This window comes from Amphiura filiformis, chromosome 8 (assembly GCF_039555335.1).
Source record: "Amphiura filiformis chromosome 8, Afil_fr2py, whole genome shotgun sequence".
NCBI classification, from domain to species: domain Eukaryota; kingdom Metazoa; phylum Echinodermata; class Ophiuroidea; order Amphilepidida; family Amphiuridae; genus Amphiura; species Amphiura filiformis.
The window spans coordinates 20,730,648-20,754,988 of record NC_092635.1 but is presented as its reverse complement, the minus strand read 5'-3'; the positions used below and the strand labels follow the sequence as shown (position 1 = coordinate 20,754,988).

The 24,341-nt window shown below is 36.4% G+C and overlaps 1 protein-coding gene across 1 annotated transcript in view; it reads left to right on the top strand.

Annotated features, from left to right (window-relative positions):
• The first annotated feature begins 845 nt into the window (after positions 1–845).
• LOC140158788 (NBAS subunit of NRZ tethering complex-like) overlaps positions 846–24,341 on the top strand; it is a 72,959-nt gene continuing 49,463 nt past the window's right edge. The window contains exons 1-19 of the mRNA XM_072182004.1: positions 846–939; positions 6,950–7,013; positions 7,581–7,623; positions 8,450–8,530; positions 8,861–8,952; positions 9,867–10,000; positions 10,181–10,269; positions 10,870–10,926; positions 11,309–11,558; positions 13,267–13,332; positions 14,110–14,238; positions 14,977–15,090; positions 15,475–15,618; positions 16,308–16,451; positions 18,357–18,412; positions 20,081–20,150; positions 20,613–20,738; positions 21,337–21,488; positions 24,093–24,221. Of these exons, the coding sequence (XP_072038105.1) occupies positions 847–939; positions 6,950–7,013; positions 7,581–7,623; positions 8,450–8,530; positions 8,861–8,952; positions 9,867–10,000; positions 10,181–10,269; positions 10,870–10,926; positions 11,309–11,558; positions 13,267–13,332; positions 14,110–14,238; positions 14,977–15,090; positions 15,475–15,618; positions 16,308–16,451; positions 18,357–18,412; positions 20,081–20,150; positions 20,613–20,738; positions 21,337–21,488; positions 24,093–24,221 (2,033 nt within the window). The 5' untranslated portion in view covers position 846. The remainder of the gene's footprint in view (positions 940–6,949; positions 7,014–7,580; positions 7,624–8,449; positions 8,531–8,860; positions 8,953–9,866; positions 10,001–10,180; positions 10,270–10,869; positions 10,927–11,308; positions 11,559–13,266; positions 13,333–14,109; positions 14,239–14,976; positions 15,091–15,474; positions 15,619–16,307; positions 16,452–18,356; positions 18,413–20,080; positions 20,151–20,612; positions 20,739–21,336; positions 21,489–24,092; positions 24,222–24,341) is intronic.

Below are 24,341 nucleotides of genomic sequence, written 5' to 3'. Positions count from 1 at the left end.
ACTGGCTTCCAGTAAATGAGCGTATTACCTACAAACTACTCACATTCGCTTATAAAAGTAGACATGAAACAACACCACTGTACATACAAAATCTCCTAAAATCTCACACATTTTCTGATGGTATGTTCCTACGATCACATGCTGATGGCAGTCTGCTTGAATGTAATAGAACTCACACAACATATGGGAATAATGCCTTCTGCAATTCTGTGCCAGCTCTCTGGAACAAATTACCTGTAAAACTTCGTACTTCACATAGTCTTGCTACTTTTAAATCTAATCAGAAAACCTATTTGTTTCCAAACTAAGTTTTTTATTTTTAATTAAGTTGTACATTTTACTGTAGCCTAAGATGTAGGCCTAGTGTAAGTTGTACTTTTAAGATCATTGTAAAGCGCTTTGTTCATACTTATGCTAAGGCGCTATATAAATTCCGTTTATTGTATTGTATTGTATTGGATGGATGGATGGACGAACGAACAAACGAATGAATAAATAAACGAGTGAAAGCAAACGAACTTTAAGAACTTCAAAGTTCATTGATTGTCTCGAATGTAATATGTAACGCTTGTGGTGTCGCAGACGGTCAGTAGTCACTGATGCATTTTCTGTTGCAGAGACGGTCATTGTGTTTTTTTTCGATGGAAAGTATTATTTTAGTCACACTTTTGACTATTCTTTGACAAAAACAACAATTAAGAAAGAAAACGCATCAAATTTGCTACAATTGTCTTAAATTATAAATAATGAATCATACTTAGTTATCATTTAACAATATCAGACAAAACGAATCACTTTTTATAAGAATTGAGAATGTGAAGTGTTTCCAGAAAATAAAGTGCCAACATGGCGGCGTCCACAGCAGAACAAGATGACGAAGACAGCATATTGTACGATTTGATGGTATTCGCTTCATGGACACCTGAACCAGAGCCCTTAGTAAGAATAATTATGTGAAACCTTTTATTTTTATTTGACGTTTTTTGTATATTTTATAGATCAGCAAACAAGTTGTAAAGCTGACTGTTAGTGCTGAGCTGAGTAAGCTTATTTTCGGGGGGGGTACTAGTACGAGGAACCCATACCGTAGTAGCTCTGCACAACGGTATGGGACGAAGTGTATACAAAAAGCTAGTGCAACGCAATTGCATGGTTTCAATTAGAGTTTGCACTAAAAAAATGCTCCTGTAGCTTAAATAGTTGCATGTTTTGTCATAATATTAATTACACAGCTTCTTGTACTTCTTACCTAAACTTCTATGCTTGAAATTGTAATAAATACTCCATTATTTTATCCAGAATAAATAAAAATTCATTAGCACATGATCCAAGTTGGCGCACCAAAACTGAGATGGCACTTCAGTGCAAACTTAGATAGGGCGTCACCAATAACGAAAATGTCATACCGATAAATGATGTGTCTGTTTGCCCGTTTTTCTAAGTTTGCGTTGCGAACTAGGGGGGTGCGCTATAATCTAAACAGGGTTTCACTTCAGAGAAGAACGGCAGACCCTTGCTCAGATTGACGCGAGCGCCCTGTTAATGATCGACATACACGGAGCTTTGTGTTCACTTCAACATCATTCAAGGGCACCGATCTGCGCCGACTTGCTCAAGATAGAAGTCTAGGCTAGCCAAGAATTTGCTCAGTCACTGATAGCTTCTTCACATTCTAGAGCTAGGGCCTAGGCTAGAGACCATTGCATTCAAAATCTAGTCGGATTCGCTGAAGCATGACACCGTGTAAAGCAATGGAAGTTCAGAAGTAAGCACAGCCTATCACAACAGGCGATTGCATCAAAAATGTTGCTAAAATTACACTTCAACAAAATTTTAAACTGTCCAAAATATGCAAATGTTGCTGAAAAGGTACAGTTGACTCATCGAAATAACTTTTATCCAAATTTAAACATTAACAGAATAAATAACCTCCGGTGTAAAAACTTGCACCGCTGTCCGACCGAAAAACGATAGTAACGCATCACAACAACAGACCGAAAATTGTTGGTCGGTGCTAGCTTCGAATTTGCACACTATAGTTACACATTCGATGCTAGCACCGACCAACAATTTTCGGTCTGTTGCTGTGATTGTCAATGACAATGTCAGACGATATGATTCAGCCAACAGAACCCCACTTCTGTGTTTACGCTCTGCACACTCTCAAAATGTAAACAAGTGCCGTTCTTCTCTGACAAAAACTTTAGCCAGAAACATGGCCTTATTTAGTTGTTCCTTCCTCACCATATTAAAGGTGGGTAACCTGATTGACAATCTCATCCCCCACTTTACCTCATCAAAATGCTGATTTTGGTATCAGATGAAAGCTCATATTTTTCTCATATAAAACATATTGAAATTTGGCGTTCCAAATCGGTATATTTCCGAAGAAATCATCAAAAAACTGGAATTTCAATATGTTTATGAGAAAAATAGGGCCTTTCACTTGAAATCAATATATATTACATGATCATGATGATTATCATTAATTAACTACCAATATCATGCTGTATAAATGTCGGTAATTCAATTAGGAATTACCGGTAGTCACATTTACAAAAAACATTTACATGTTCTTTTTGCTTGAGTGCTTGAAAGGGGTGACATTTTATGTTATACGTAAGTTTTAAAGAATTTGATTTTCCAAATATATCAGGTCACCTTCCTTTAAGGCCATGAACTAAGTAGTATTTAGTGAAATGGGGCACCCTGAACACACTGCAGAGTTCAAGCATTCAAAACATAGCTTCGTCCATTGATAAACCTGCCCCAAAAATGCCACGCAAAACTGAGATATTTACATTGATCTGGGATAAATGTCAATGTGGTGATACCCAGATTTCAAATCAAATGAAAACATAAAGTACCGGTATTGTAAAGCAACAGACCAGTCTTCAAAATTGATTTTCATTTTCCAAATGTGATGGTTGATGTTTACAACAAAGATCTAAAATGACTTAAATGAGCCTCTTTTTTCCTGAACTTTGAATGGAAACTAAAAGAGGATTAACAATGCCAGGAGGAATAAATCATAAATGGCTTCCAAAACAAAACCAGAATTGTCACAAGCTGACTTTCATTGTTCCTAAAAAACTGCTGGCTATGGACAGCGTTCGATTTACCTGGTGTAGTAGCAGCAGAGAAAAATGCTGCTAATTTTGGACAACCTACACAAATTTTAGCTTGTTTTTTTTAAGCAATTTTTTACAATGTAAACATGGTGCTCCAATATCCTTCCAGAATGAGATATTCGCTTTCATTCTTCCTGGAACTAGAGGTTCGGCATTGCCTTGCAAGTTGTATTCATAAAAATTGTTCAAAAAGAAATCAAAACCATACCGGTACTTGAAGTCAGTGTCCATTGCTGGTTGAAAATGTTGAGCTTTACTAATCCTCTGCTTGGTCCGGCTGAAAAAATATATGTTGACTGACCTGCTTCTTGGCCTGTGATATGTCCTGGTGAAAAAATACCTGCTGTATTTGAAGTATAGATAGAGCTATATAAAATGTATAAAAATATAACAAACAGCACTTTCATTAACTTGAGGAACTCAGCAACATCCACATCCGTATACCATTAGGATTACATTTTTCATGTATTGACATTGGTTATTCACCTAACCAACCTAACTTAAGAAAAAAGCCAGACTCAGGGGGTATATAAATCGGTTACATAATTACAAGTCAATCAACTCATACAATATATCGGTACATCATAAACTGATCTAGTCATTCGCTTTTCGAGCTGTGTAGCATCACAGGACCTGCTCGATACACAATAATCAGAAAGAACAGATGGATACTGCATACTGCTGTAGGAATTGGCTGATTACTATAGTACACCAGTTTGGATTGATTGGGTAGTAGTGATGTACCTCTGAGAATTTGAAAGTGGATCCATCCATATACACCTCTGAGAATTTGAAAGTGGATCCATCCATATATACACCTCTGAGAATTTGAAAGTGGGTCCATCCATATATACACCTCTGAGAATTTGAAAGTGGATCCATCCATATATATACACCTCTGAGAATTTGAAAGTGGATCCATCCATATATACACCTCTGAGAATTTGAAAGTGGATCCATCCATATATACACCTCTGAGAATTTGAAAGTGGATCCATCCATATATACACCTCTGAGAATTTGAAAGTGGATCCATCCATATATACACCTCTGAGAATTTGAAAGTGGGTCCATCCATATATACACCTCTGAGAATTTGAAAGTGGGTCCATCCATATATACACCTCTGAAAATTTGAAAGTGGGTCCATCCATATATACACCTCTGAGAATTTGAAAGTGGATCCATCCATATATACACCTCTGAGAATTTGAAAGTGGGTCCATCCATATATACACCTCTGAGAATTTGAAAGTGGGTCCATCCATATATACACCTCTGAGAATTTGAAAGTGGATCCATCCATATATACACCTCTGAGAATTTGAAAGTGGGTCCATCCATATATACACCTCTGAGAATTTGAAAGTGGGTCCATCCATATATACACCTCTGAAAATTTGAAAGTGGGTCCATCCATATATACACCTCTGAGAATTTGAAAGTGGATCCATCCATATATACACCTCTGAGAATTTGAAAGTGGATCCATCCATATATACACCTCTGAGAATTTGAAAGTGGATCCATCCATATATACACCTCAGGCTCTGAGAATTTGAAAGTGGGTCCATCCATATACACCTCTGAGAATTTGAAAGTGGATCCATCCATATATACACCTCTGAGAATTTGAAAGTAGATCCATCCATATATACACCTCTGAGAATTTGAAAGTGGATCCATCCATATATACACCTCTGAGAATTTGAAAGTGGATCCATCCATATATACACCTCTGAGAATTTGAAAGTGGATCCATCCATATATACACCTCTGAGAATTTGAAAGTGGATCCATCCATATATACACCTCTGAGAATTTGAAAGTGGATCCATCCATATATACACCTCTGAGAATTTGAAAGTGGATCCATCCATATATACACCTCTGAGAATTTGAAAGTGGATCCATCCATATATACACCTCTGAGAATTTGAAAGTGGATCCATCCATATATACACTTCTGAGAATTTGAAAGTGGATCCATCCATATATACACCTCTGAGAATTTGAAAGTGGGTCCATCCATATATACACCTCTGAGAATTTGAAAGTGGATCCATCCATATATACACCTCTGACTCTGAGAATTTGAAAGTGGATCCATCCATATACACCTCTGAGAATTTGAAAGTGGTTCCATCCATATATACACCTCTGAGAATTTGAAAGTGGATCCATCCATATATAGGCCTACACCTCTGAGAATTTGAAAGTGGATCCATCCATATATACACCTCTGATAATTTGAAAGTGGATCCATCCATATATACACCTCTGAGAATTTGAAAGTGGATCCATCCATATATACACCTCTGAGAATTTGAAAGTGGATCCATCCATATATACACCTCTGAGAATTTGAAAGTGGGTCCATCCATATATACACCTCTGAGAATTTGAAAGTGGATCCATCCATATATACACCTCTGAGAATTTGAAAGTGAATCCATCCATATATACACCTCTGAGAATTTGAAAGTGAATCCATCCATATATACACCTCTGAGAATTTGAAAGTGAATCCATCCATATATACACCTCTGAGAATTTGAAAGTGAATCCATCCATATATACACCTCTGAGAATTTGAAAGTGAATCCATCCATATATACACCTCTGAGAATTTGAAAGTGAATCCATCCATATATACACCTCTGAGAATTTGAAAGTGAATCCATCCATATATACACCTCTGAGAATTTGTAAGTAAATCCATCCATATATACACCTCTGAGAATTTGAAAGTGAATCCATCCATATATACACCTCTGAGAATTTGAAAGTGAATCCATCCATATATATACACCTCTGAGAATTTGAAAGTGAATCCATCCATATATACACCTCTGAGAATTTGAAAGTGAATCCATCCATATATACACCTCTGAGAATTTGAAAGTGAATCCATCCATATATACACCTCTGAGAATTTGAAAGTGAATCCATCCATATATACACCTCTGAGAATTTGAAAGTGAATCCATCCATATATACACCGCTGAGAATTTGAAAGTGAATCCATCCATATACTAATTTCACAGAAATGACTGTAACAAAAGTCCAATTTAATTTGAATTACCAGTGGTACCAACATTTGTGGCAAGTTTCAAAACTTTTGGCTACAGAGTACAGTGAGCTGAGAGGCAAAGTTGGGATATTTCAGGAAAGATTTAAAAAATGACCCATCCGTATACCAAAATTGGCCTAGAAAATTAGAAAAAGGGGTAATTGATACATGCATACCAAATGGCGATGGAGCAAAAGCCTGGATGTCTGACCAACAGAATCAGGGGTGGAATTTTGCGGGAGTCTGAGAGTCGACTCTCGCAGAGACTCCCGTAAAATCCTATTGCGAGAGTCCATGTGGACTCTCGCTGGAAATGATCGGATCAGCGAACTTACGTTTAAGTTCAACACGCCTTAAAACTCAAAGCCTGCAAAATATAAAGGAAAAGTCACCAAAGATGCAATGACATATATGGAAGTGAGAGTATGATGACACATATATTAAAAACTTAACTTTGTTAGTTTGTTTGTTTGAATGCATTTTACGTAGGCCTACATATAATACCTTTTGGACTCCGCAAGATTGTACAACGAGAATCCATTTACGGGAATCCATGGACTCTCGCAAAACTCTCTTGCGAGAATCCACTTGGACTCCTGTGGCACTTTACGAAATTCCACCCCTGAGAATATGAGAATAGTGCTTCAAGATGTAAAATCTAGAGAGTCAATAACAAACTGGTATTTCTTGATATTGAATACTGCTTTCTGAATTTTATGCCATGTTGCCATATAATTTTTTTCAGGGTGTAGTCATTGCACAGAAACCAAAGAGTAGCTTGGTGGGAAGACTGTCTTTAGTGGCTTTGCGTAAGTAATATAATCAAAAATGCATGTCAGGAAGTGACTACTGCCCATGAAATATTATACTTGACTAAAAGTAAAATGACAATAATTCCTTTTTGGTATAGGCCTACTTCTTGCCGAGTACACACACAACTTCAAGCATAAACCATCCAATTTCAAGCGTAAACCATCCAACCTCTTTCAAAATAATATGTGCTAGATGAATTTAGTAGACGCATATTTTTTTAAAGGGATTCTACTTCAGATTTTAATTGGAGAGTTTTAGCGCGTTTCTATTAGGACCCATTTTCTATTATAACTGCTAAGAGCATCGTATAGAAAAAGACAGTATGAAACATTACAATGTAGTTTGCTAATTGCAGTGACACTTTTTACTGGGAATTCAATTTATCCTCTGTGGAAATGACAATATCCAAGAAACTTTGCTGAACTAGGAGTCAATATCAGTGAGTTCCCCTTTCCCTGGGCCTTCTAATAGTGCAAAATGTAATGTTCTTTCAACTGGTGATGACATTTTTTTAGTAGTTTGACTCTTATGCATAATCGCCATATATTTGTTTTGTTTCATAGGATCTTTGTGGACATTTTTACGCAGTACAGGTATACCACTAAGGTAAGTATTAAGATTGATCAGTTATTATTGTACTGTAGTGAAAATGTAAACTGCCTGCAAAATGTAGGGATTCATTCATGTTTCACCATTGTTCATCACCGTTTATCATTCATAACCTCATTAAGTATAATGACCGCGTCTCGTGACGTAGCTAAAAGTATGCTCTACAATGACCGCTTTACGTGACGTGTTACGCGTTCAAACAATTTACGCGGATGCTGGCCGCCGTATTTGGACATCGCATGATTGTGTGCTAGTGTGATTGGTCGCTAGCGGTATTTCCTTAATGGGCTATTAGATTTTTTACAGGGAAAACGACAGATAAAGTTAAGATTGTGTTCTGTTTCTAAATTAAAAGAAGAAAATGTGACGTAAATTGAATTTAAAAAAGTGAAAAGTGACGGTTATGAATGAGGTTAATGACTTTGCATCAGTTATTTTTTGGGTATTGTGAAATATCTAAGCATTGTGCTTTGGAACTCGGAATATCCCTTGGGGCTGCGCCCCTCGAAATATTCCTCGGTTCCAAAGCACAATGTTTAAATATTTCACAATACCCTCAAAACAACTGATGCAAAGTCATTAACCTCTAAACGATGCATCTGTGTAGTCTGCGCAGACGTGCATAGTTTATGCAGACATACCGGACGCGAGTTTTTAACTGTAAATGTCTAGATTCATCACCGATTAACAACGGCTGACTCATGTGCAAAGGTATAGGAAGAGTTGTTGAAAGAAGAATTTTCCTATTAAATTTGCGACATTTTTGCAAAAAGAAACAGCTAAAATTTTATTTTAATAAACTTTTGTTTTATTTTCATTTTAGATCTTCAACAACATGTTCCTTACCAACTCCACTCATCAAACTAATCAATGCTCAGATCAATTGGCACATGGCTACTGCCAGGTAAGGAAATCTTTGTTCTCAGTCAATCTACTTGCCTGTACTTTAATGCTCAATTCTCTGTTAACCATTTCTTAGTAAAAGGGCTTTGTGATTGTGTTTACATAACTTGGAAAGGTTTCAGTGGCGTCAGTCAGTGAGGGGAAATACATTCAGTCAGGGAATTATGGGACTACCAATTACAGCGAGTGTAATGAGCTGACAAATTTCCAGCAGTTGGGGAATCGAGACCTGTAGCCCCATGAAAACTTGCACATGCCACTGAAAGGTTTTAAGCTTGTTTCTTTTTAGTGATACTTGTTAATAATAATTCCAATGTTGTGTCATTTGCAGCAATGGTCGATTGGTTGCTATCCTGCAGGACACCGGTATAGAGATCCGTTCTAGCAGAGATGAATATGAGACGCTGGTTGGAAAATGTAATGGTAAGTAGTAGTAATAATTTGGAAGTGAATTTGAACAGATGATAAATCTATCATCATTGGGCAGGAAAGTGCCAAGAGGTTTTGATTTAAACATGTTCATGGGCCAATGACACATAGGTTATTCCTGCCCAACGATGCTATGTTAATACTCTATTTAACTTTATGATTTTCAGGCTATGTCATATTTATTTGACATTATTTCCAAAAGAGAGCCATATTCAGTCTGTTAATATTAAGTACCCCAAATAAGTAATTTTTGGCTCCCAATGTTTGCAATCATAAAATCTACACTATACCATCTGGTCTTTTTTTGTTCATATAAATATGGTGTCCATAGCTAAAAACAGCATGGAAACATACTATACTAGATTTCGCGGTTCTCGGGTCGGGTGCTTCACGTGATAGGCCTATTTCTAATTACCCAAACCCGTTACCCATATACCTATGACTTTTTAAACTACTATGAAATGTGTCTCTCAATGATCAAGACCTAACTTGACACAACTTTAATAATCAACTCTTACTCCGCGTACACTCCCGTTGATACTCCACGATAGCGCACGCGTGAGCGTGAGCGCTGAACGCAGCTGGACGCTTGAACGCGATAGCGCAGCGGACAGTGGACGGACGGACGGACGACACGCCGTAATTAGTATTAAGATGGATTTTTAAAATTGACATTTTGACTTGAAAATTCATGAATATATTAAATAAAGATCCTCTCATGAATGAAATTGCCACGATAAAATAGCATTATTAGGGATTTTGATTGCAGAGTTTTGGTGTGTTTTTCATGCTAAATGACCAAAACTTTACTTGTGGAAGATAAGCTTTCCAAACCATATGGCTAATTTCTTCCTAAATCAGGTGTTTTATTTAATGTTTTCTTGGTTTTCTTTTTCTTACAAATACAGTGCCAAAAGACCCATATCCTCAATGGTGTAAACTTGCCTGGAGTCCAGATTGCACTATGCTGGCTTATGCAGACAGCAGTGGCAATGTCAAAGTGTTTGACCTGGTAGGAAGCCTGCTCTTTAGTATTGAGAAGGTAAGATGAAATAGTTGACTAAGTTTAAATGCTCCCTCATCGCCATTCATTAGTTTTATGTGTTTTGTTTTTCAATTCTCACCACACACTTTTCTGTTGTTACATTTCATACGTTTAATTTTGTTCTGATGTTTTGATTCCCCAATTTTTGATTAAGTTGGAATTGTTTTTGTCTTCCAGGGGAAACCCAGGACACCAGATACACCGGTGGATTTGAGTCGTGCCGTGTCAGCATTGATATTCACTGATTACAAGCAAACTGCCCAATGGTAGGTCACATCTGAGATCACTATTATATAAAAAAGCCTTACCAAATAAACAAAATGTTTTAATAGAACCAATGAATTACATATTAGAGGACATGGACTCCACCATGTTTGGAATGTCATTCATGGAGAGGAAAGAGTGTTCCTCTGCATTTTATCTCCATGGATCCAGTAAACTTTTTTTCAGCAATAACTGTTTACTTTCTGTGTGTGCTGTGATTATACCATCTGTCAGTCAAGCACTATGTACAAATGTGTGCTTAACTCAAGTTGCCTAAGATGACTTGCTATCAACAAGTTCGGATTTTGGTAAACTATTATGGAGGTATTATAATACTCTGTTGTCCCCACATGCATGCATGAATGTTGTGGTGGATATTCCAAAGCATAACACAGACAACTGGATCAATCTGTCATCTGCTATTTAAGTTCTTTAGATTAAAATAAATCTCTCAATAGTATGCTGGACTTCTCAAAATTTTCATGGAATTAGAACTTTTAAATATGTATATTGTTGTTGGTTTTATTATGTGATAAATAACACCAATAAGTTGATCAAACCAAAATGCAGTAACTTCATTATTGATATTGATTTATTTGTAGGTCAGCAGAGCTGTTAGTCATAACATTTCAAGGAAGTCTGCATAGTTACCTTGTCAGGTAAGTGTCAAAGGAAGTACTATTATCAGGTCATACACTAGTGTATGAAATAGGTTATTAAATGCATATTACTTCTTCGAGAAATTGTACCAAATAATGCACTTGTAGGGCTTGTGCATTAGACAATCAACATTTCAGTACGCATGCATTATTTTGTACAATTGCACTCCCAAAGTGAAACACATTTATTAACCTACACTTAAAGTTTATGGTCAATTTAGCTGACAAAATGTAATTCTGCTAATGGACAAGTATTTGATTGTCAAAATTAAGTAAAATAGATGTTAAACAATAGATGACATACTGTAACATACTATCTGATAATGTCCCTCCATCATAACAATAAACTTCAACATTTAACCTGGCTACTTTTTGTTTCTAGTTCAACTGAAGGTTACCGTGACAACCATAGTTTCCTGTTCGGCTCCCAGCATCCTCAAGGTGTCAGCAGTGCTGTATTCCATCCTGGCCATTCCTTGTTGCTGATTGGTGGATGTCTACAGCAATATCCTGTAGGCGATGAGGATGAATTTGTTACTATGGCAACCCAGCAAGGTATCACCGTTTGGAGAGTGCTGTCTACAGAACCATACTATAAGCTAGTTACTGATTATGCAGTAGAACTTGGACCTGTAAGTGTCAAGATAATTTCTTAAGTTTTTAAGCCAGAATAAACTTGCTGCAAGTCTTGAAGCTTCGTTTTATTCAAAATTTGTACTTATCATAGTTCTTTCGAGCTTTGCTCTGTTGTGGTCATCTTTCCATTTCAGTGATCTCTTATTGTATTTCGTCTTTGTTATGGAAAACAATTTATATTTTAATAATGAACTGGGTGTCTACATAACATGTATCTAAATCAGCTCCTGCCAGTAGTCCAGTGCTACTCAAAAAGATTAGACCCAAAGAGAACCAACTCTGCCATGTTTGTGTGTTACTCATGGAGAGCAAAATAGTGTACCTCCATACAGATCATTTTGCCATGTGCCCGGTAAACTTTGATGATTTAAAGTGCATGCTTGATTGCATTGTATGTCTAATTATAGTATTCGACAAGGTGCTTCTGCAGTGTCCGACAGCACCTCTTGATTATTTCGTATTAAGAACTAGATCATGCCTGGGTCACACAATGTTACTCAGCTTGATCAGTGACTGAGGTGCGCATGTGATAATGACGTTACTCAATTAACCAATCAGAAATCCACTTCCATGTTTATGTTATAAACAGTGCCAAAAAAAGAAAAAACAGCGCCAAATCTGCAGACTGCTGAAGAACCTTGCTGAAAACTGTATATAAGTCGTGCCAATAAGGAGCACGAAGTGATATGTGTTCAAACCTTGTGTAAATATCAAGCTTAATCAAGGTTGGTCTGAACCCTGGAATTATGGAAACTTTCGGACCTCATAACTGCTAAATTATTAGTCTAAAGAATATAAAAGTATACATTTTTAGAATGGAAATGCCTTGATAAATTCATTTGTGAGGTCCAATTTGGGTCAAAATACTCATTTTTTTAATTATTTTTAAAAACTAGATAAAAATATCTAGGACCCGTATTTTTATTTTTTTGAATTTTGACCAACTTTACCAAAAATATTTGAAATTTGGGCGAAAATCAGGCCTTTTTATGATTTTTTTGAAAATTTTGCATTTTTTGACTATTTTTGGTTCAAATTTCTCAAAGTTGGTCAAAATTCAAAAAAATAAAAATACGGGTCCTAGATATTTTTATCTAGTTTTTAAAAATAATAAAAAAATTGTTTTGGCCAAACAATGTTTTTGTAACGTTACACGAAAAAATTTGGGCCAAAAAAACTGTTTTTTGGGATTATCTCCAAAAATGAGCATTTTGGCCCAAATTGGATCTCACAGATGAATTTATCAAGTCATTTCCATTCTAAAAATGTATACTTTTATATTCTTTAGACTAATAATTTAACAGTTATGAAGCCCGAAAGTTTCTATAATTCCAGGGTTAAGACCACCCTTAAACCAAGAAACAACTTTTCAATTTTGATATTGCCGATAAATGTCGGAGGTACATAGTTTTGTCTTCCATGCATGAGTTTTTGAGTCTAACGTCTTTATGCTACTATACATTCCTCTAACCCTACAGGGTTCATGTTTGCTCAGACAGAAAGATGTCATCTGCAAACATAAGTAAAAAACATATGAAATGGACCTTTAAAATAAGGAAAAACTTTGTCTGTGCAATTTTCCTTTAAAATATCTGATGGATTGAATCCAGACCAGGATGAATTGCAAATGTAATATTTCCTTTTAGAAAATTTGTGAATCTTCTTAATAGATAACTTGACTCCATTGTTATGTTTTAATTACAGAAGACCTCAAGAAGTTTTTTGCGTAAAGTATCTTCTGTTCAGTTCTTTCGCAGATCCAAGAAACAGGTAGGAATGTTGAGCTGTATATCACTACTAAAAGACCTAAAATTGTTAGGTCTTTTGGGAAAAATATGCATACCGGTATCTTTAATATGAAAGGTCAACATTTTCAAGTGATGGGCAGCTTTTCCTCCCAGCCACATACACTTTAAGTACATATCATTAGATTTATAATTTGTAGACAGAAAGTTGACGAAACACACATACTTAAACTGGATCTCTAAAGATGCACTCCCGTGAAATATATAACATAAAATAAAACGAAGACGGGAAACAGTTGTACATTAGTACCGAAAATTTGCTGCTAATGTACAACTGGTTCCCGTCTTCGTTTGTTTTATTTTTTATTAGATTTATAATGTGTACTATGATGAATCTTTCATAATTTGCCATAAAATTTGTATTATATTGCGAATTTCAAAAAGTCAAAATTATTTGATTTCAGAAGGACATTCCTTGTATTCAGAATGCAATTTGATGTGTCTGATGTGCTCTCATGTCCCACAAAAAATACTATGCAAATGTTTCTATCCGATCTCTTAAGGATGGCATTGGTTAAGTTTTGAGACATTTTCTCAACATATCAAAAGCTATCTCAAGAACCGATTTTCCAATATAAGGATTTTTTGTACTCATTTTAATGCATTTTTCATGCTGTGGTATTTTTGAATTTGTAAAAAAAATTCAAAACATAATTATTGCCTGCAATCAACACCCATGTAGAGAGAGTTAATACATATATTGTACTTATTATTATATATTATATTCAACTTGTCCATCCAGGATGGTGTATACAAGATGTGTCTTTCTCCTGACGGCAATAAACTTGTAACTCTCCACCAATCAGGTATGCTGTCTGTCTGGGATGTTCCATCTTTCAAGAGGAGGGGTGCTTGGCCTACATTGGAACAGGTAATTGGATAAAAAAAATTTGCCTATGATTAAGAGTCTGTACGAAGTTGAAATGAAGTAGCTGTAATCGGGTCCCAGTGATATGTTTAAATAAATGTCTAATCCTGTGAAAGAAAATAGCAAATTTTGCATAAATTTTGCAGGTATTACAAGAGGATTACATTACAGAAAATTTGCAGAAATTGGGTGGCAATTAGTGTATTGCATGGCATTTTGGGAGATAATTACCATATTTATAGGATCGCTAGTGAGATAATAGGATTTATGGAAACTGATATACTCTTGCATAACCTGGGGTGAATTTCACTAATATTTACGACACATCGTAAGTGCTAAACCCGTCGTACTTCCCAAATCCATCGTAAATTCCAAACCCATCGGAACTCCTCCATAGGATTTACATGTTAGAGTTTCAAATGTTTGGGACATGGGTTTAGTTAAAGGACTTAACGACAAGTTGTAAATGCTAGTGATATGCACCCCAGATCAGAGCTGATTTTTTTCATTTCATGCAAGCAGAAGGATAGAATAAATAGAAAATCATATATCTGGCAGAAATTTAATAATACATACTTGAATTGCCTGGATTTTGCCACGTCAAAATTGCACTTAAACAGAAAAGAACAAATTTTGATGAACTTTGTGGGGTCTCTCCATATCCGACTTGAGGGGATGGCTAGAATTATGAAATATTCAACGCATGATTTACATTCATACATTTTACATACTTTGTTTCAGCCTGGTCATGATGAAGTGAACCCTAATGTAATAATGCCGATGGGACGTAAACGTGTAGCAGAAGGTCAGCTTGCTTCTCAATCACTCAGCGATGTCAACTTCTGGTCAGACAAGGTAGGGATAAATCTGTCTGTACATCCATCATTGTGAATTGTCTGGTGAAATGCAGTTGACATTATACAAAAGGACCTCATATTATATAACCTGGTCTCTGATTGGATTAGCTACCATCTGGCTATATGTTAAACATGCAGATTAAAAAAAAGGTTCATGCTTGCAAAAGCATTATAACACTGTCCTTCTTTATTTAAACATATCATAGCTCAGTGACGGCTGTCAAAACTGCTTCAGAGCCCCATCAACAGTACCTGCTTGTGATGGTTTTTGGATGATTGGCCCTTACCAATTAAAGCAAGGGGGAAACATGAATGGAATATGAAGTCTATTTAAGTTAATATTTGTAATGCACATTATACTGGTTTTATCTTTACCATGCAGGCATTGATTTTAGCTCGCTGTTCAGGAGCTTTGACGGTGTCATCCATCAAGAACCTAGCCAATCTATTGGGTGGATCATGTGAATGGTTTGAACCAGCACCAAGGGTCAGTCAAGCCTCTGACAAAGGATTCCTGGCTCTAGAGGTAAAACAAAATGTCTCCACATTCAAGGATTACCATTCATACAATAATGAATTTTGATTGGTCAGTAGGAATCACATGACAGTATATTATAATCGCATTAGCAAAATGGCTGTGGTGTCCACAGGTACCAGTGGGAGTTTTGAAAAAAATAAGGAGCATGTTGCTTCAGAATCCAAAGTGTGGAGGAAAAAATTTAAAACAAAATTAATGTGATTTTGAAAATTTTATATTGTTTACTGTTGTTTTTAAGAAATATCTTCACTTTTGATGCATTATAATCTATGTAATCATAAGATTTTAATTTGAAAGTGGTGATAAAGTTGAATTTGCTATTATATAATCTGATTATCTCGACGTTAACTGGATCTTGCTTTTGAGACCCGAACCACAATCAAAATGATTGCCATACAAAGTCTACCACAGTGTACCATCATTCCAGTTCCTATGGAGTTACATAACCACTTACAGTAAAGAAGTTCCTCTTGTCTTATGGTTCAGTCTCATTTAATACAATTTATTAGAAATAATGTAATAAACTTTAAACTTATGGATTCAATAAAGCTTTACCCTCTTGTTGCATCATTTGCTGAATAATCTTAGTTGAAATGTCTGGTTCATGTAAATCATATACAATTAGTTTAGTTTACCATTATAGAAGATGCTCACCCTATTATTTATTTTATTGGTAGTGTGAGAGTAAACTATCTTCCATCAAGAGACAACGGTCATCATCAGAAGCAGATATAGATGGTCATGTTGCCGAGGAGGAGAGTGATGATGACGATGATGAAGATGCTACCTTATTCACCAAGACTTCAAAGTATATGAAACAGGTCAGGAGTTAATTTTCTCTTATTGTTATTTCTTAAGTTCTTAAATGCTTAACCTTGTTAAAGCAATCAGAAAAAGAAGTTAAAGTCTACTACAATGGCACACTAGGTGAAGTGAATTGCATTTTCAATGTTTGTTGCTATAAATTGGCAAGCTGCCAGAGAAGGTCATTATGGTCAAACAAAATGCCAATGTGGTGTCCGGATGTTAAAGTGGACCCCAGGCTGCAAAGATCCTGAGTTTTTCTACCAAAAGTCAGTTTGACCAAAATTCTCCTTTCTTTGCTTATCCTGAAATAACCCGTTGTATATGTCGCACAGGAACACATATTTTATGCTCTACTGATCGCGTGTGTGGAATGCCAACAATCACGCTGTTAGAACATGCATATTGTTTTGTAGAAAGTAATTTCTGTCAAACTGACTTCCGGTAAAAAAACAGGATCCATGTGTTGGTTTAACATTGCAAAAATGATCTTGTTGATTCCATTGAAGTATCTTGACTTACTTAAGGTGGCTGTGTACTCTCAGACATGCATGTAGTAAAAGTGCAATAACTTTGTAATTATTCGCGCAAGACATATAAAAGTATATATTTTTATAAAGGCAAGACATCAATAAATCTTAAGATAAATACAGATTTGGGGTAAAAACAACAATTATGAAGAAAATCACAAAAAGTGAGTTTTTGGCAATATTTGTTAGGTACATCATAACAAAAAACACTCTTTCCAAAATATTTTATTTTGTTTTTAGCTCAATCTTGAGGCTCCATTCCAAAAACGGTTTTTTACTTTTTGATATTGGCCTTAGTTTTTGAGATATTGACCATATAAGGCATCAAATTGAACTTTTAAAATTCACAAACGCCTATTTGCACAAAATGATGCCTAAAATCGGAAATAGACCAAAATATAAAAAATGAGAAAACCGTTTCTTGAGTCGATCATGCTTTTTACGATGATCATATTTGCTTACCTATAGATGCTGTATTATTGAGTTATCGTGTACCTAAATCGTCATTTTACCGAGAAAATGAACATTGAAATAATGGCGTTAAAGTTTAAAGTGGTCACATTTTGCCCTTTCATCGAATCTCACAGGAGAATGCGGCAGTTTTCGTTTTTCCACCTTATATTATGTGAACATCGGGTAAATCCACAGCCCGTTGAGAAGTTTGAGCGAAATCCATTCATAACTTGATATTCAAATCGAGGAAAAGAACTTGAAAAAACCCACATTTTATCAGCTAAAACGGAGCCATTTGACCACTTGAAATTAGTGTTTCCAAAGGATGCGCCACGCATGCAGATAAGCGTCGCGTGTATGCGTAGCGTATCTGTGCGTTAACAAATTGCGCGACATACGCAGCGCGATGCGTTGTTGCGCAAGCGTGTCACCCCGCTGATACAACAAAGATTTTCTCTCTTTAAAATTGCAAACACGAATGAAATAGTGAAATAAAATCCATAAAATAGCGCAGTTGGAGTTTATAAATCTGGATTTTCTTTCCTTGTATTTATAAAAAACATAACAAAGTAACAAATATCAAAAAAGCTCAATTTTGCGAAAGAAACAGCGTCTTGAGTACACAGCCGCGTTAATTCGAGTGGTGTCCTCGAACTGTGATGGCTTTCCACAACTATCTGTCCTCCATTGCTGCCATGAAGTCTGCTGCCTCCAGTCCAGTGTCATCTTTCAGAATGTCAATGTAGGTCAGAGCAGGTCTCACTGGTTCTTTATCACTGGTTCCATTGAATACCATACATAGTACTAGGTGATTACATGTGATGTTTTCTGACACCTGTCATGATATTTTGGATTCAAGAATAGAAGAAACATCATAATTTCACCAAATGATATTAAGCCATTAGCAAAGTACTCACCATTGTTTTTGCTTTGTTTCAGGTTCTATATTTTGTTACTGAATCAGAGAGATTCCAACCACCTAGAAAGAAACCAAAGTAAGTACACAAAATATGATAGGACTTCCTACCTATTTATTATATTTATTATTTGTGTAAAATTGTTCAATTTTGTCAAAAAAGCCAAAGTGGATCTTATCCTCAAAAGTTAAGAACTAACTTCCATCTAGTTGTCCACCTAAATTTTTTACTTATTCAAGCAGCAGCCAATGTCAGTATAATAATTCACTCCATTGATTCTTCTAAGCAAAGTTGTAGTTCTGTTGTATAAAATACAAATTCCAGATATTATTAAGGATATACAATGATCAACCATCATCTATAAATTCCCCAATCTAAATTCTGTGTCATCTTCAATGTCACTGCGCAGGTACTTGTGTTATGCTTGTAGTGACGATTAAACAACTTGCCTTCCGTATTTCATCTGACTCATAAAAATTTTCTCGCGCGATTTGTTGGTTACACCATAGCGCGACTGCCTAGCAACACCTGCATCTTGCCGCGCCATTGTGACAGGATCGTTGATGACTGAGGGCAGCAGTCTAACCAACACATATGAACTTACTTGATGGTACACACAGCCATTTCCTTGTCATGATACAAAGCAATTTTACTCAATCACCTCATATTTCTTAACTATATCACTGTCATTAGACCTCCCCCAAGGGAAACTGCATGATATGAGATCACAATCCATTTGAGGTGATTCAAATTACATTCAACAACTCTTCCTATGCTTTTGTACAGGAGCCAACCGTTGTTAGTCCGTGATGAATCCACACTTTTACAGTAAGCGTATACATGAACGCCAGCGCACATCCGCGTTACGTGTGACCGCGTAAAATTCGTCATGTCTGGAATATGTGTGCGTATCACGCTTACAATACAGTATTTTGGAAGTATCGGATAAAGATTTTATTGCTGATATCAACAGAGATCACCGATCTTTTTGTAAGGCTGACTGTCGATGATTAACTGACATTCTTCATAAAATAATCATGTGAATTATACGATCTTTAGCTTGTTTTCGTTGTTGAAAGGGATTCAATCATGTTTCACCATTGTTCATATCGGTGTGAACAACGGTGAAACATGATTAAATTAGGGATTCAATCATGTTTCACCATTGTTCATCACCAATTAACAACAATGCGTCTGAGTGGTTCTGAGAAGTAAACCACGCAGACTCGCCGGACGCGAGTTGTTCGTGATGAACAACGGTAAAACATGATTGAATCCTTTCAACAACGAAACAAGCTAAAGATGTCTAATTCACATGATTCTTTCATCATTCGGAATGCCCATTTGTCATTGCCACTCAACCTTACAAGAAGATTGCTGTATTTCTCTGTTCATATCGGCAATAAAACTAAAGAATAAAGCGGTAATATTTAGCTGCTACCGCCAACATAAAGAGAGTTCATGTTTACGCATACGTTCCAGGCATGACAAATTTTACGCGCTCATGCGTAATGCGTACGCATAACCTTGCGTTCGCGTATACGCTACTGGACTGTGGATTCATCACGGATTAACAACGGTTGGCTCCTGTACAAAGGTATAGGAAGAGTTGTTGAATCCCTAAGTTAACTTTACTGTGTTAATGACGGAGTAATGACGGAGTAGAGTATTGTTGAATTACACAATGTCAAATGTCAAAAGTATTGGTGGATTTAAAGGCTTCTATAATATGTTGTAATATTGCAGGATGATGAGCCGAGTGTATCGCCTGGTATGTTTACAAAAGACAACCCCAGAGGAGCTTTATCACAGACGAGTAAGTTCATACGATACTGTTAGCAAGTAAATCACCCCTTGACAAGCTCAACTATTTCATGCTGTATGACATCACGAAAATGATAATAAATAGACCACACCGTATTAGACTAGTACATATTGCTATTAAAAATGACTACTGACTTATAGCAACAACAACATAAATATTGTACACAATTTATTGAAGCAAACATTTTGAACTTTTTAGTGCATAAATATGTTATTTACCTATCCTGAATCTTTATTTTGTATTTTTTTTGTGTATTTTTTTTACTATTAAATTTTAAGGCACAATTTCTTATAGAAACTATTGGGTGTGTTTGTTCATGGATCCTTGTTGTATTATCTCTTGCTGGCAAGTTGATAGGATTGTGTTAAACTATGAACTCGGAAGAGTGAAACAAATGGCATCTCTGTATTCTATACAAACTCTGCAAATCATTTAAACCCTTGATAATTGCAGATTGAAAGTGAGGAATATGGTGAGGCACTTGTCTTGGCTCAGCGATTTGGTCTGGATTGTGACATGGTTTATCAACGGCAATGGAGAAAAGCAACAGTATCCTTAGCATCCATACAGGACTATTTGGTAAGCACATTTACTTTGGAGTAAATTTCATGTGTAAATAGAGAGCTCCCTCCTCTGAAATGCCAACATGAATTATGGTTCCGTACCATTCCGTTATTTGCTGGTGGGAATTTTACAGGATGGTACTTTTAGGTTGTGCCTAAAATTCCATGTATGTCAAGTGACCCCATAACACCATTAGGCGAATCTTTATGGTATAGGCCAATTTAATCTTAACATCTAATGTTATTTCATAAAGTATGTAAGTGTAAATTGCTATCATCAGCGTGTCTACTGGTAGCGTACGTGCCGTATTGAACCATACAGAATTCAACAGCCTCAGTTGTGCAATAAGTAAAATACAAAGTGATAAAAGTATGGATGTACTTTTATTTTGGTGGCATTTTGGTATCAGATTTTGTAGTTACCAGACTGCTTTCACATTTGCCATTTGTGTGCTTCAGTTATCCATCTTTGCTCTGTTGACCTACAAACATAACAAATTTGGCTGATTCCATTTAGGTATATTATAAGATTGTACATAATGGCTTTAAGTGTGTTGTCACAGTTTTATGCATTGTATGATGACCTTTTCAACAAACAATCATATTTTGTGCAGAGCAAGATAACCAAACGTGCCTGGGTCCTGCATGAGTGTTTGGAGCGTGTGCCAGATGATATTGACGCTGCCAGGGAACTCCTTCAGTATGGTCTGAGAGGAACAGATTTGGAAGCTCTCATTGCCATTGGCAAAGGAGAAGATCATGGCAGGTAAATAAGTGAGACAAAATTTGTCTTGTTAACTTCAGCTGCTCTTGAAAATGTTAGTTATCAGTATAATATTACAGTAGAATTTGTATAACATGTGCAAATATATCTATCATTTGATTGGTGTAGGGATGCAAGTTTTCCTGCTTTTGCAGGAATTCCTACTTTCATGAAGTCCAAATTCCCGCACTTTTCTCTATTTTCAGCCCGTTTTGGAGGCTTTTGGCCCAGATTCACACACTTTTCAGGCTTTTCCCTTCAGGTCAGCTTGCATCCCTGTGTTGGTGGATACTGAATTTCATGCCATGAAATATTTCAACTATTTCCTTTATATTTTGTGACAGGACAAGAAGTTCTCATAAAAAATGACTGTATAGTCTGAATATTTTCATACGCTATATAAAACAAATGTTGATTGCTCTTTATTTGGGAAGTGTTTGTATGCAGAAAATGCTTTCATTGTCAGTGCTGTGTGTGAGATGTGAGGTTGTGGAATTGGTGTGCAACAATTTCAGGCATTTCTTTGCTTTTAGTGGAAAAGAGGGAAAAAAGCACAGTGACTTAAAAGTGTGCTATGCACAGGCACAACACCAGATGTTGATCCACAAGCCTCAGCACACTTAAGTTTCACCTCCAAGCCAACATATTTTTTTTTGTTCAGATGGATGTTATCTGCGAATTTACCCAAGTCAGTAGTACCATCCTGGTATTTGACTTTGGGGCTGATGTCGATTGTCGATGAACCCTCAGGATAAGCGAGAGGCTAGATCTTTCTTTGTAGGTCGCTACCTCCTCGCATTTAGATGTCCGAGGACAAACGGCTGATATGTGAAGAGTCACTGTTGGTACTTTTACCATAAGACTTGTTATAATGGCTTCCATTGTTTCTGTGACTTCTTTAACATCTGTTCCGCGGGAAACATTGTTTGTTCCAGCATGTACAATTATAGCGCTAAAACTTTGAAGCTCATCTGTCATCCCAGAAATCTCATCAAAAATGTCTTTGACTGTTGCACCACTTATTGGTTTAACACACACATCTGAGAAGTCAGCTTTGGGAACTTCACGTAACATAGAGTCCCCTATAATAAGTGTTCTGCATTTCTTAGGTGAAGTTGGGGTAGAGTCTTGTTTTGATTTTGTTTCAAGTGTTGCTATGTGTTCAGACAGATCTTGGTTCTCCTTCTGTAGGAGTTTGATAGTTTGTTGTAAGGAGGTCACAAATTGACAATCTTTTTTCATCTGGGATACTGTTTGCTGGAGGCAATTTAGTTGTTGGCAAAGAGTTTTGATTGCATTCTGGGTGTCTGATTTACATTCAGGACAAGACCATGCTGACTTTTGTGTCGGTTTTCTTTTAAGTCCAACACAAGCAGGGTAAAGTCTCTTTGACATACGTAGCACTTGCACATGTTTGTATTATTAGGCTATTAGGCTGTGTGCATTAGTGACTACTACAAAAGAATTTTCTGGATTTGCTGTAGGGGTGCATCAGGTGCCTCAGATACCAGTCTCGATTTTGTGTCAGACTGATGTGGATGTACAAGATACAAGATATTTTATTTTCCCATAATTCACATGAAATCACACAAGTATAAATTTTAAAAAACAAAGGCAATATCAAACAAACAAATTATGGAGGGGATGACCAGAAGGCCAGTAAGGCCAGAGGAAGTCACCCCCTTTAACAAAGAAATACTCCACCATTACCGGCACTGCTAAGATATGGTGGTGCAGAGCCTCTTACGTTCACAATCATCACACAACCAAAGATCACTTTGGCGGCTGGTGACATCTTCCTTTGATGTTTTGCAGTCTTCACAACTATGTAGAGATGGCATGATAGAATTTTGTTTTGGTAAGCTTATCGTTGCTGTTGTTTATATGGTTACACACAGGCCTGACATTCAGTAGATAAAACATCAGCTTGGAGACCTTACTGTGTCAGGTTGCAACATACACACAATGTCAGCCTTAAGTAAAACTATCAGTACGTGGTGGAAGAATACGATAATGCAAAAACAAGTTCTTGCTCAGAAAATTATCTTTTAGTCACTTCTTGTCAGCAATTTTAGAATCAGTGTTTTTTACCGGAACAGTTTTTGTACATAAATAATGACTCGCGTTTCTTCTTGGTCTTTTAATCTTCAAAAAATGAGATTTTTTAGACGGAGATTTACTTCCGTGTTGTTGTCTTGTTGGTGGTGGCGTGACTAGCGGTCATGGTTGGTAAATGGTCCCCCTGTGATGTTTAACATTTGTATGCATTTGTTTATACAGTACTTTTTAGCCAATTTTAGACACATCTGTTATTTTTTTGCCCACATTTGACAATTTCTATCAAAGTTTGTCCCATCTTGAAATGTGCCGTCCCCCCTCCCTTGAAAAAGTCCCTCAGTCCTGGCTACACCACTGAGCAGATGAATACAATTTTGTCCACATTTCCTTTTTACTGGGTGCGGACAACCCTACTCTTTGCATCGCAGAAAACCTCCCAAAATATTGTAGACTGTAAAAGTTTTTAGCCTTATAAATTGGCCAAACTGCCTATTTTATAATAGATGTTTAAATTGGTTAACCAAAATGCATTGTGTTGTGTATTCACAGGTTTATTCTTAGTAGTGAACCAGAACATGATGAAAGCTTAGATGAATATGATGAAGATGCAGAAGAGCTACAACATGAGAGAGAGAAAGAACACAGGAAAGCCTTACTGGAACAAGTAGACTTCAGTTGGTCAGTACTATGTACACACTTTGTTTTTATTTCTGTACTCATGTGTGACTAAAGTATTTCGCAGGTTGATAACATTTACTTAAACGTAAAACATAAACAATGGGATTTATAGAGTCCCTA